At 40.6% G+C, this 12,292-nt stretch overlaps 1 protein-coding gene across 1 annotated transcript; it reads right to left on the bottom strand.

The window, feature by feature from the left end:
* Window positions 1–1,344: 1,344 nt before the first annotated feature.
* Window positions 1,345–6,029, bottom strand: LOC145005040 (Transducin/WD40 repeat-like superfamily protein). The gene is made up of 16 exons (XM_078964087.1): window positions 5,838–6,029; window positions 5,471–5,625; window positions 5,169–5,354; window positions 4,902–5,084; window positions 4,382–4,784; window positions 3,983–4,101; window positions 3,836–3,913; window positions 3,603–3,743; window positions 3,475–3,519; window positions 3,222–3,388; window positions 3,070–3,148; window positions 2,790–2,993; window positions 2,577–2,718; window positions 2,334–2,485; window positions 1,988–2,150; window positions 1,345–1,899 (listed from the first exon to the last, which is right to left on the bottom strand). Exons 2-16 carry the CDS (start codon window positions 5,588–5,590, stop codon window positions 1,670–1,672), a joined length of 2,412 nt encoding a protein of 803 aa, XP_078820213.1. The 5' UTR covers window positions 5,591–5,625; window positions 5,838–6,029; the 3' UTR covers window positions 1,345–1,669.
* Between the last annotated feature and the right edge of the window lie 6,263 nt (window positions 6,030–12,292).

Raw genomic sequence — 12,292 nt, 5'->3', positions numbered from 1 at the left:
ATGATAATGAGAATGGATTATTTAACTACAAAATTTTAACAAAATTCATTTAGTATTTTTAATATTTAATCTTCAATAATTAATACTCTTTTAGTTTCCAAGGATATTAATTATCAAAGTCTAGGATCCAAGTTGCAAAACAAATAAATTGTAGATATCGATTATCAATTATATCTTACTATGTAATTCCTAGATTTATGGGATCGCTAATAACAAATTTAATTAGACATGTTTAATCTCATTTATGCCTCAGATTTCTCTTGCTTAGGTATCCTTTATCACAAAAGATATCTGGTCAAATCATCCAATTTTGAAAAACATGTGTAATCGGCCTATAACTTGGTTATAGAAATCGCGAAGAGACAGCCATCAAAATATAACACTAAGCGGTTAGATATCTTTTATCCTATTAGTGCATACAAGAGATGTGCAAGTGTTCTTCAAAATGATTGCATAGATTTGAGGTTATATATATATATATATATATATATATATATATATATATATATATATATATATATATATATATATATATATATATATATATATATACTCAACAATAAACAGTCACACACATCTAATCACCGGTTCTTTTGCAATCGAGTTGCCTGTCGAGTTGCTTGCCACCCGTTCTCTCCTTTCTTCCTCCTCCAATCGCCTCGTTATCTTTTTTGTTTTCTCGCATCGACTTCTTTTGCTTTTGCATTTCATTTCCATTGATTTAGTTGTATTAGTAGTATGATTCCTTTTTTCCAAGTGCCTCGTTATCTTTTTTGTTTTCTCGTAGACTTCTTTTGCTTTTGCATTTCTTTTCCATTGATTTAGTTGTACTAGTAGTATGATTCCTTTTTTCCAAATGTGACCGATTAGTAAAGGCATTGGTTACCTTCTTGCTTATAGCACAGCTACGCACGTAGCTGGTAATCAATTAGTAGCGCTAGCACGTCACTTGCATCCTCGACCGACTTCGTCAGCAAAGACTTTCTCTGTAGGCACGTGTCTCAACAACATAAAATGAGGGTTTCGCTCATTATAGGACTTGACCAAACATCTCCAACACAAGCTGACAACAGCAATACAACACATGTATCATCGTTACCACCCCGTTAAGGACAGGTTATGTTGTTTATATGTCAAGGGTAATGTTTTGTGCATTGTATCAAATTAAACCACATGCTCCACTGCTAGTGTAGGCCCCCATCAATTTGTTTAGAGTTTCGGTCTTGCAACCATACTCGTTTCACACATAGCCAACAAACATGCACTATTCAGATGCATGATATTGGAGTTGTTTTTGTAAAGTACATTTTCTCCTATCTTGATCATGGTCAAAGTCAATTACAGTTTCAGTTTAAAAACATTTAATTTGAAAACACTAAACTTTTTCCCTGGAGGCTCTTTAAGTACTTTTCAGTCCCTACCACAAATATAAGAATATCATACAAATTTTCATATCCATAAAATACACACAAACGGCAAAATTGGACTTGAACTAGCTACCTATTTATCTGAATTAATTGACAAAAGAGTTCACCGAATGCAGAAGTAGCAAAACCCCACCCTTGAAACAAGTGATGAAATAGATTCAAGACATATGCATGCTACTCATCTCCATACCCTTTTCCTTAAGAGTTGTATGTTTTAGGTTTTTCTTATATCTTCTTCCACTCTACTCTACCATACCACTTCTTTTCTCCATTAAGGATTCCAGAAAAGCAGAACAAAGTTTGGTGAGAGGAGGAAGACTATGAGATGGCCCACTGAATATCGTCTCCCATGGCCTCTCTGAAACCCCCATCCCCATCACACTCTCTGCAACAGATGCTTCAATTGCTTTCCTCCTCATCTTCAACTCAGGTAGCTCCCCATACATTGACGCATACCCCCCAATATGATGCCCTATTCAACAACAAAAATAAATAAATAAACTATATAAATTCTTTCTACTAATCATATAAAAATGGATGGTCCTTTGACCTAGTCATACCTGTCCCCTGTTCCACTGTGTCCCTAAATTTACGTTCATATATCTCTTCCTCTTCTTCACTATTTGGGTTAAAAATAGCATACTCATGATCCCCATTTACATATGCAACCAATTCTCTACTACTTCTGCTTCTTTGGATAAATGCAACCCCCCCTCCCTTTGCCTGCACATACATGATACATACATTATTATGGTGGCTGGGGGGTAACTTAACTGGGGTTCAAACATAGCCTAACCACACAGGTTCGTGTATGTTCAGTTATGAACATCTGTTGATTTGTGGTTAGATACCTCGCGTATAATTTAGTAGTGAACATTATGAGAATGCTGTTTGTTGTTTTTTTACCTTTGTGACAAACCATGAAGCAATAGGAACAGGATCTTCAGCATTGAATAGTAGGATAGCCCCATTCCCAGTGGTGTTGTGAGTTTTAGATGTTGATTCAGGGAGAACAACAAGCACGGCTAAAAGGGAATCTTTTTCTGAACATGCGATACCTGCATAACCATATCATATCATATAATGTACACAATTTAGTTAGTATCATCAATAATGAGTACAAAGTTAGGTTATGGTATAAAAATTCACTTTCTATGTGAAGCTTGTATGACCAGGATAGCGACAGCTTTGACATATTCCAAACCGAAAGCTGTGGATTTGAACCAACTCGCGATGCAGATGCAGAAGCAAGAAATTTGGAATCTCCAATAAATGAAAGATTTACAATCGACTGCAAAACAACATTATCATCATGTCATAATTCAAATTGAATAAAATACCATGTATGTCAATTGTCCTCACCTCAAGAGCAGAGCCGATTACAGCCACGAGTATGTTTTTCACTGGGTCCCACAATGTGATGACTGTTTCTGCAGCAACAGCCAATACAGAACCATCACCAGAAAATGCAGCAGCAGTCATAGCTTTCTTCCTGTATGAACCAACAGCATGACATGCCCATCTACATCTCAACTTATCTTCACCTTTGCCATTGCTAACCCAAACCTGAAAAACCACCCATAACAATTATACAAATCCATCTTCCCTCGAAATTTTTTTTTTTAAATCTTGTTGTTTTTACCTTGAAGTCACCACCATAAGAAGCACTCACAGACATGCTGCCATTTGGATGGAAAGCAACTGCAGAAACTCTTGCATCCCTGTAACCATCACATGTTAACAAAATGTTGTAATATATTAAATAGAAGATTTTATAAACAAGAAATAACAAACCTGTGGGGCTCGTATATAACAGTAGATAAGATGAAATCGTTGTTGTGTGGCCCACGTTCCCAAAACTTGAGTGTTACAAAGCCTCCTATTCCTTCTTCAGACAGTCTGGTTTCAACAGTTCCCATCGTAGACCCATCATATGAAAGTGCAACTTTATTCAAAATCGTCTGCAAAGTATTTGTTGTATTGTATTTTATTGAGGATGAAAAATACAAGAACCAAAAATATATATATATTGAGCCTCTATATATACCATGACATCATCACTTGGTTGATGATTTCTTTCACAAACTTGAACCTGCAGAATGCAAATGAAATTTAGTTTTTTTCATTGTTAGAAAAGTAAGTTATTTAAAAAAAAAAATTGCAGCTAATTATTACCTCTGATATCTCACGATCATCAAACAAACTGTAGAATTGAATACAATAATTCTCTGTACGAACAGCAACCAATCCTGAAGTATGGTCAAACACAAAATCTTGACTTGAGCCTTTAAGAGTCTCTGGGATTGATGAAGGAAGCTGAAAATACAAGGGCAGAAATGAACTTTGATACCATTTAAATTTCATCAAAGGAAATGGATATATATGTATATATATAACTTAAAACTAACCTTGATCCCAGAAATGGAGTTCAAAATCTCCATTGATGGCATTTTCAGAATATGAATTCGATTATCTGCACAAGATATCTGAAGGAAACATCAGTTAAGACATAGTTGATAGCAAGAATCAAGATTACAAGTTTTGGTTCTTCTTACAGATGAAAGAGAAGGATCTGGAGAAGTTGTGAAATTGACAAGTGGAGTCCCTATTCTGGGTAAGAACTTCTTCTTTCCAGTATCTAGTTGCCATACCACAAGAACTCCTTCTTTTCCACCTACCAACATTCAAAGATTCATTAAAATAAGGGACCAAAAGTAACTTAGGGCTTGTTTTGTTATGAATTAATGGGCTAAATGACTTAATCACTTGATATGGACACTATATATATATATATATATATATATATATATATATATAATAAATACTTTTATTCAGATATTTAACTGAAAACTGTGATTTATAATAGTTGTTAAATAAACTGACATTTGTTACTCACCATCATTTCTATAAAGAAGGGTAAAATGGTCATTTGTTCAGATTGAGATAGTCCTTACCTGAATACAGATAGGCTCCATCTGAAGAGAAAAACAAGACCTTGACTTCTGCTGAATGCCAATGCCAAGTGGTGCAAGAATCAGCATCTCCATCACCCCTAACACCAGGGTTTTCCTCATCATCATCATTCTTCAAAAATCTTCCATTATCACCTGCAAATGTCCTATCACCAAAACCCCTCCAAATTAAAATCCTCCCTGTCACATCGCCAGCTGCCACAATCCTATCGGTTGGATGAAAGGCGACACATGTCATGTTCTTGGTGTGTGATAGTCTTAACTTGCGATAATTAATATTCTTATTGTCTTTTGTAGGCACTTCCCATATACGAAGCTTGCGTTTTTCATGGATGCCAAAGTAATTTCCAGATGAAGATATGGTTATGTTCTCTGGTTTTTTACTCTGTAAATACAAATATAATAAGCAACATGCCAACCTAATAGAGAAAAATGGAGGAAATAGCAAAACAATGGGTATTGCTGAAGATAATATACATGAAACTTATAATGAGGGTCCCACCTCTGACAATACGACTCCACGAACCAGGCGAGACTTGGACAAATTACACTTGAGGATCTTTCCACTTAATTCTTTTTTTTGCTTATTTGCTTCATTTTTTGTATCTTTCACAGAGATATAAGCATATATATCAGAAGGCTGTTCATTGTTCTCTGACTGTTGAGCGAGTAAGGATGGAATCACCTAAAAGTCAAAGTTGAATAAGTTATTATTTTTATTTCAAGATTAATAGTTATAAGATATAGAATACTTGCAGTTAGAAATTACCATTGAATAGATTGGAAGCTGGATACTAATTGTTTTCATCAACTCAGGCATAGAGAAATCCCAATACTTGATAGTGCCATCAAGTGAAGTGGTCCAGCAATTGCATAAAATCCTGCTTGCAGGAGTGGATGCAGGTACTACTGTTATAGATGTCACTAGTGCTGTGTGACCTTCCAATTCCGATATCTGTGACAAGTATCATTGAATAATGTCAAAAGTGAACAAATTTTTTTTAGATGAATGAACGTTATAAAATATAGCGCAAAAACTTCAACAGAGAAATGGTGAGGCGATGAGATAACCTGTAAACCAGTGGTGGTGCTGAAAATGGAAACGGTGTTTCCAGTGCAAACCAACAGTTTCTTTGCGTCATTTGAAAACGCAGGTGGTGAAGAAACAAAGCTCTTTCCTCCCCTTATCATCTCTCTATCTCTCGCAGGAAAACGAAATCAGGTACCTGATAGAGAGGTCTTATTAGGGCTAATTGTATAAAACCCTAATAACTAGAATCCTTCAACAGAATAATTCAACAACGCCTGCCTCCCAAAAACGCCAATGATGCAAAATAAGGGATGAGGTTCGGCGAGGTTCTCAGCTTTAGGGATTTTATGTGTCCACCATTGAAATAAACCACAATAATATGGTTAATCAATAACTAATAAATATTACCTTGCAATTTCTTCAAAAAATTTCAAATCCTTGCTCCACCTTACTATCTTCGCTAAATCACACAGTGTCAACTACGCGATCTTTATATCAATTTGTCCCGTATAGAGTGGAAGATGGCCTGAGTGACTGAAAAGAAGAGCTCCGGCAGCGGCGAATTTGCAGCTCTGGAAAGGGTTTATGGGGTTTTGGTGTTTCCTTTTATAGTTTTGATAGTTTTAGGGCAGGATTTTCTATTATTTTTTAATAAAATCTCAATTTAGAATGAGCACCTATTTATGTGAAAAAAAAAAAAAAAAAAAAACCTGTGATTTTTTTTTTGGTTGGTAAAATGTTCGATCTCAATTTAAATAGAAAACAACTTATCTTATGTTTGGCGTATTAGCTGAAAAGCTAGTTGTTAGTTGAAAAGTTAGCTGATAACTGAAAAACTAGTTGTTAAATAAAAAGCTAACTGATAACTGAAAAGCTAGCTGATAAAAAATAACGTGTGGTAAAACTAGCTGAAATATATATACCTACATAAAATGACATATGAGAGTATGTGTTTCTATAATTAATTAACGGGTGTATTTGGAAATTTTAGAAAAGCTTCTAAAAAGCTAATTTAAGTAGTTTTTCAAAAAACTAGCTTATAAGTTTGAAACATCCCAAAAACACAGTCTAAAAATTTCGTTTAATTTAATAATAGAAACTATGGTCGATAACCCTCATATAAAATCATAAGCAATGTATCTCAAAATATCATAACAACTGTCAAGCATATCAGAGTATAAGCATCCCAGGCTGAACAAATAGTGTGTGCACTACAATCTTCCCGAGCTCCTCTTTTGAAAACTGAGTACCTGAAACCAAAACTGAAAATCATAAGCACGAAGCTTAGTGAGCTCCCCCAATCTACCACATACCATACAATAACATGTAAACACATATTACCACTGCATCGAACCCAAGTCCGGAAACTGCATCGGGCCGAAGCCCGGACTAACTGGGGTCTTGCCCCCTACATCGGACCGAAGTCTGGAAACTAACTGCATCAGACCAAAGTCCGGAACTGACTGGGACCTTGTCCCCTGCATCGGACCAAAGTCCGGAAACTAACTGAGCATGGCATAACATAACATAACATAACATAAACATATCAACCAGCATAAACACATATACTGCATACTGCATCGGGCTGAAGTCCGGAACATATAACACATAAGCATGCTTGAATCACAGAGACATCAAGCACCCTAATCCGGACCGAGGTCCGGAACTAACTGAACATAGCCTAACATAATCATAGCATATAACATGAACACATATATTGCATACTGCATCGAACCATAATCCGGAACACATAACTCACACCATGTTTGTATTACAAAGACTCCAAACATACTGAACCACTGCCTCGGACTGGAGTCCGGAACTACTGCTAACTAAAAGGGTTGGCATTGTGGCCTTAGATTCGTTCCTACTGGAAGGAAACTCACCTGGTACTGTTGAACTTGTTGATAACCCCTTAGCTGCTAACCGACAACCTTCTGAGCCGCTGCTCCTCTAACTCTCTGAGCTATCAATATCAAAATGATACTTAGTCTGACAGTCCTTCAAAAGGCAACTAAGTCAACTCTGGTCAAAAGTCAAAGTCCTTGTCACAGTCAACCTTCCAGGTTGACCCTACTCGTCGAGTCAGCCTACTGACTCGCCGAGTTCATAAGCTCTGAAATCCCTTTCATTCGCAACTCGACTCGCCGAGTCAGACCATGACTCGCCGAGTATACTGATTTCCGAGTCCTGACCTGACCACTCACTGGGTCCCCACTCAACTCACTGATCCGAGTCTTAACTCGAAGGGTTTGGGATTTCGCAACCTGACTCACCGAGTCCAAGAACAGACTCGCCGAGTACAAGGCAATCTTCATCTGACTCGACGAGTTGCTCATCCCACTCGTCAAGTTGCTCCTACTCTTCATGTTACTCGCCGAGTCCACTCAAAGGACTCGCCGAGCCCATTCAGTTCTCCTTACATGCAGAGGAATTTTGAGTCATGCATGGACTCCAAACTGTAGATCTACCCTTCCCAAGCCTATTCCTCACGTAAAGTTGCAAACTTTACGTGTAGAGAAGGAGATCTAGGCAAAATACACCATAAACTAGGGTTTAAGACAAAGGGGCTTAACAATCAACCCATAGACTGATGCTTTATGATTCTCTAGACCAAGATACACTTAGATCTGAAGTAGCAACTTCAGATCTGGGCTTCTAACTCGAAATGGATCTCATCCATACTCACAATGCCCAACACTCAAGCATAAGATAAATCTAGATGCACATAAGCCCAAACAATATACTATTACCTCAAATGAAAGCTCCAAATGAAGTAAATCCCGGATCTACACCACTCCTTTGCAGCAAAGCCCTTGATCTTCAAGCTTCTCTCCAATCTTCCCTCCTTCAAGGCTCTATTCTCTCAAATAATGAAGGCTCACTCAAAACTAGGGTTTCTAGAACTCAAAAGGGGAGCAAAGAGGCTGAGGGTGGGTTATAATGTGATTTATATAGGGCACAACCCCTGGGATTAGGGTTTTTCTCGCCCATACCAGACTCGCCGAGTCCACTCGCTGACTCGCCGAGTCGGTCACTTACTCAATGACCCGGATCCCGCTCCGACTCGTCGAGTTCCTCCCTGGACTCGACGAGTTGACTCTAGATTTAGAGCTTAACCTTTATTTTCTTGGTCCTCTTGGTTCTGGGCGTTACAACTCTCCCCCACTTAAACTAGACTTCGTCCTGGAAGTCCACCACGGCCAACTATTTCACAACCCACTTACTGCTTACCACTAGCTATGCACTGGACACCTTTCGCTACTTAGTATTGAGTACCCAACAATCAACTAGTCGAATTCTACCATAGTCTGCTTTCCATTACTGCCACTGACTGAAAATTTCTGCTGTCCCTTATCTGCCTTCTCGGTGAACCGAGACCACCCTGGTCCTTACTTATGTCTCCATATCCAGGTTACCGGACTCCTACCGGTTACTACACCCCATCACAATCTCCTTGTTGCTTTCAGTGACTTCTAAAGACACCTCGACTATCTATAATTGTTCTATCCACTCTGCCACTCATACTGAATCGATGCTACTGGAACCAGCCTGCTTATCTCTCATCTGACTACTCAACTTCCAGTAACTCAAGCCTTCCATCCAGAAAGAAAGGCTACCTGCCTAATTATCCTTGCAGATCACTTATACTTGGCAGAAAACTCCACTGATCCTGTTGAGAGGGACTTGCCATTTCAAATTGACCAACTATACCGTCAGCACTTGCATTCCAACACAAATACTAATACTGACCATCACACTAAAACTATCCGAAACACTAAACTGCCTGCAATATTGAACTGCTTGGAACACTAAACTACCTGAAACACTGAACTGACTGAAACACTGAACTGGCTGAAGCACTGAACTGACTGAAACACTGAACTGACTGAAACACTGAACCAGCTGAATGGCTCCTTCCCACAACATCTCAAGACCTTCCTGGTCTCCAATCATTCATCGGTCATCTGTAACACTGAGTTCCAACTCAACTGTGTAGCCCAAGGACTCCTTACTAAGTCGCTCCCACAAATTCTGAACGAAATCTTTCTCTGGAACTAGTTTCCACTAGTCATCCTGACACTGTGACTCTAACAACCTCCCGATCTAACCGACCGGGTCCATACGTCGAATCCTGACATCATCAAATCCCAAGCTAAAAATGGTGGCTCCTAGACTAACGGTAGCCCTTAACATACACGAACCCAAGCGGTCCACTGCTTCCCTGATCTCATAACTGAGGTGACGATCTATTGCCAAATCGCCAACTTAACCATAACTGAACCATTTGGGAAATCTGAAATCTAACCCGTGGATTCCCATATCCTCACTGTTGCACCCGAACTGGTGGGTACTACTGCTTTCCACGCGTCCAAACAATGCGCTCATGCTGCCTACCAGTCTGGTAAATGCTACAGCTACACCCGCAGACTTACAACTTCCTAATAATATCTTGCTACTACTGAATGCTACGGCTACCCCTGCAGACTTACAACACCCTACTACTATCTAACTGCTAGTGAATGCTACGACTACCCCCACAGACTTACAACACTCTACTACTATCTGACTGCTAGTGAATGCTACGGCTACCCCCGCAGACTTACAACACTCTACTACTATCTGACTGCTAGTGAATGCTACGGCTACCCCCGCAGACTTACAACACTCTACTACTATCTGACTGCTAGTGAATGCTACGGCTACCCCCGCAGACTTACAACACTCTACTACTATCCGAGGACATCCTAACTATCCATAGTCCTGCTAGTGATTCCTCATCCTGATTTCTCGAGATCAACCCTCAGTCATCGAATGCTGCACCAACCTCGACATCTTATATCCTTGACACACATAGCGGTCCGTCGAGGAATTCTTCGGCTTGGTTCCCAAACCAACCGTCTACTAATCCGGATACATGAAACTATCTTTGGGAAGTTTCTAAAACCCCCAACTCCTAAATCCACACAACCCTGCATGCCGTCTCTGCCACTGACTACTAACACGAAAGCATCTCTTGCTAACCGTTCTTAAGATCTTCATTCTGACTCACTAGAGTCCTATAGGCGGTCCTCCAACCCTGAATTCCCAACCAGCTACTAACCATCTCGATCACATGAACTCATTGTTGGGAAGTTCCTCAAACTCCCAACTCTGAACTCCTCAATCCATCAATCGCTGAACTACTATCTTTTCTTCTCAGAGGTCGTGTATTCATTCTGGAACTGCGTGCTCTTACCCTTGGATACTCGGAGGGTTCTCCCCCGCTTGGATCCGGCTAACTCCTTACTGCTCACTGGTCGAAAGGATTCCCCAATCCTTCCTTCCATTAAAAGGGCGATCTTCTGTCCGCCAACGTTTACCTCTGTCAGCGCTCCAACTAACTTTTACCAGATCCAAACCATTCTTGCTATCTAACTGAGTACCCTTCAATCCTTAACTATATTTGCTTTTGGGACTGCATCCTGAGAACCTGCGTTTGGGGTGCACATCCCCAACCCACTTCCGCACTGTCCGCTGGCTACCTCACTAGAAGCTCAAAATTGTCACTACTAAGGATTTAACTGATCAATCCCGAATGTTACCTTTCGAAAATAGTGAGGCATTACTGATTCTTACACATACATGCTACAATCACCGCATCTGAAGTAACCTGATCTCAATAAGGCACATCCCCTAACTATCACTCAAATATCCCAGGTACGCAGACGGCATATAACTCGATCACAACCAAGCCGCTAAAAAAAATACTCATATCGATAGTGATGCAGAACCATAACAATATAATCATGCACAAATAAAAGATCTGAAAACGGAAGTCGCATACCTGCAACGTCCAGCGTTGCTCGCGTCTCCAAGGTAGCCACCTGAAAAGCCCTGCCTCCTACCGCAGGCGCCTCTGCACGACCCTGACGACCATCTCTGATCCTCAAAGTTGCAGGGGCAGGTGCCATCACCTGTCCTGCTGAAAACAAACTGGGGCACCGGGCCTTCTTGTGGCCCCGCTGATTGCAGTGAAAACATATCAAGTCGGATCCCTGAGTGGTGGTAACAGTACAATCCCTGCTAAAATGACCAGTCCGACCGCACTTAAAGCAACCAGACTCACCACCGCTACCACTCCTGTACGTGCCCCCGTGCGCCCTGCCACACTTCCCACATCGACTGCGGTCCTGATAATCCCTTAATCTCGAATCCGATCCCTTGAGCCTTTTTCCCGAACTCGCGGCTACCTGAACCTCATCCGGCTTCCTCTTCCGGATCTGCTCCAAATGAATTTCCCTCTCCCTGGCCCGAGAAATCATATCTTCCAGTGTCTTACCGTCGGACCTGCTCACGAACTCCCTGATGTCAACCCTCAACATCTCGTGATATCGGGCCTTCTTCATCTCCTCATCCGCGATATACTACGGTACAAGAAGAGCCCTCTCCCTGAACTTGGCGGTGATCTCCGCCACAGTCTCTGCGTCAGATCCTGAAACTCCCGTGCCAACTGCTGCACCTCAATAATTAGCGAAAACTCCACCCTGAACCTGGCTGAAAAATCACTCCAAGTCATCGCGTCCAACGCGGCATCATCACCCAAAGCATGACCAATCTCTTCCCACCAATCCCTCGCTCTGTCCTTCAGAAGACAGGAAGCGAGTCTGGCCTTGTCCTCCACAGGACACCGGCTCGTACGGAACACATTGACAACATCAGCCAACCATCTGCTGCTAGCGATGGGGTCCCTAGCCCCATGATAATATTGTGCCCCGCAAGCCCCAAACTCTCGAAATGCCAAAGTACGCGCTCCCATCAATGCCATTATCTCAGCACGGAAGGCTCCCAGCCTCTCATCCAAAATCTGTAATACACCCTCC

Source organism: Lactuca saligna, chromosome 7 (assembly GCF_052625555.1).
Source record: "Lactuca saligna cultivar CGN05327 chromosome 7, ASM5262555v1, whole genome shotgun sequence".
Lineage (NCBI taxonomy): Eukaryota > Viridiplantae > Streptophyta > Magnoliopsida > Asterales > Asteraceae > Lactuca > Lactuca saligna.
The sequence above is the reverse complement of the archived record's forward strand: the minus strand, read 5'-3'. Positions and strand labels throughout refer to the sequence as shown.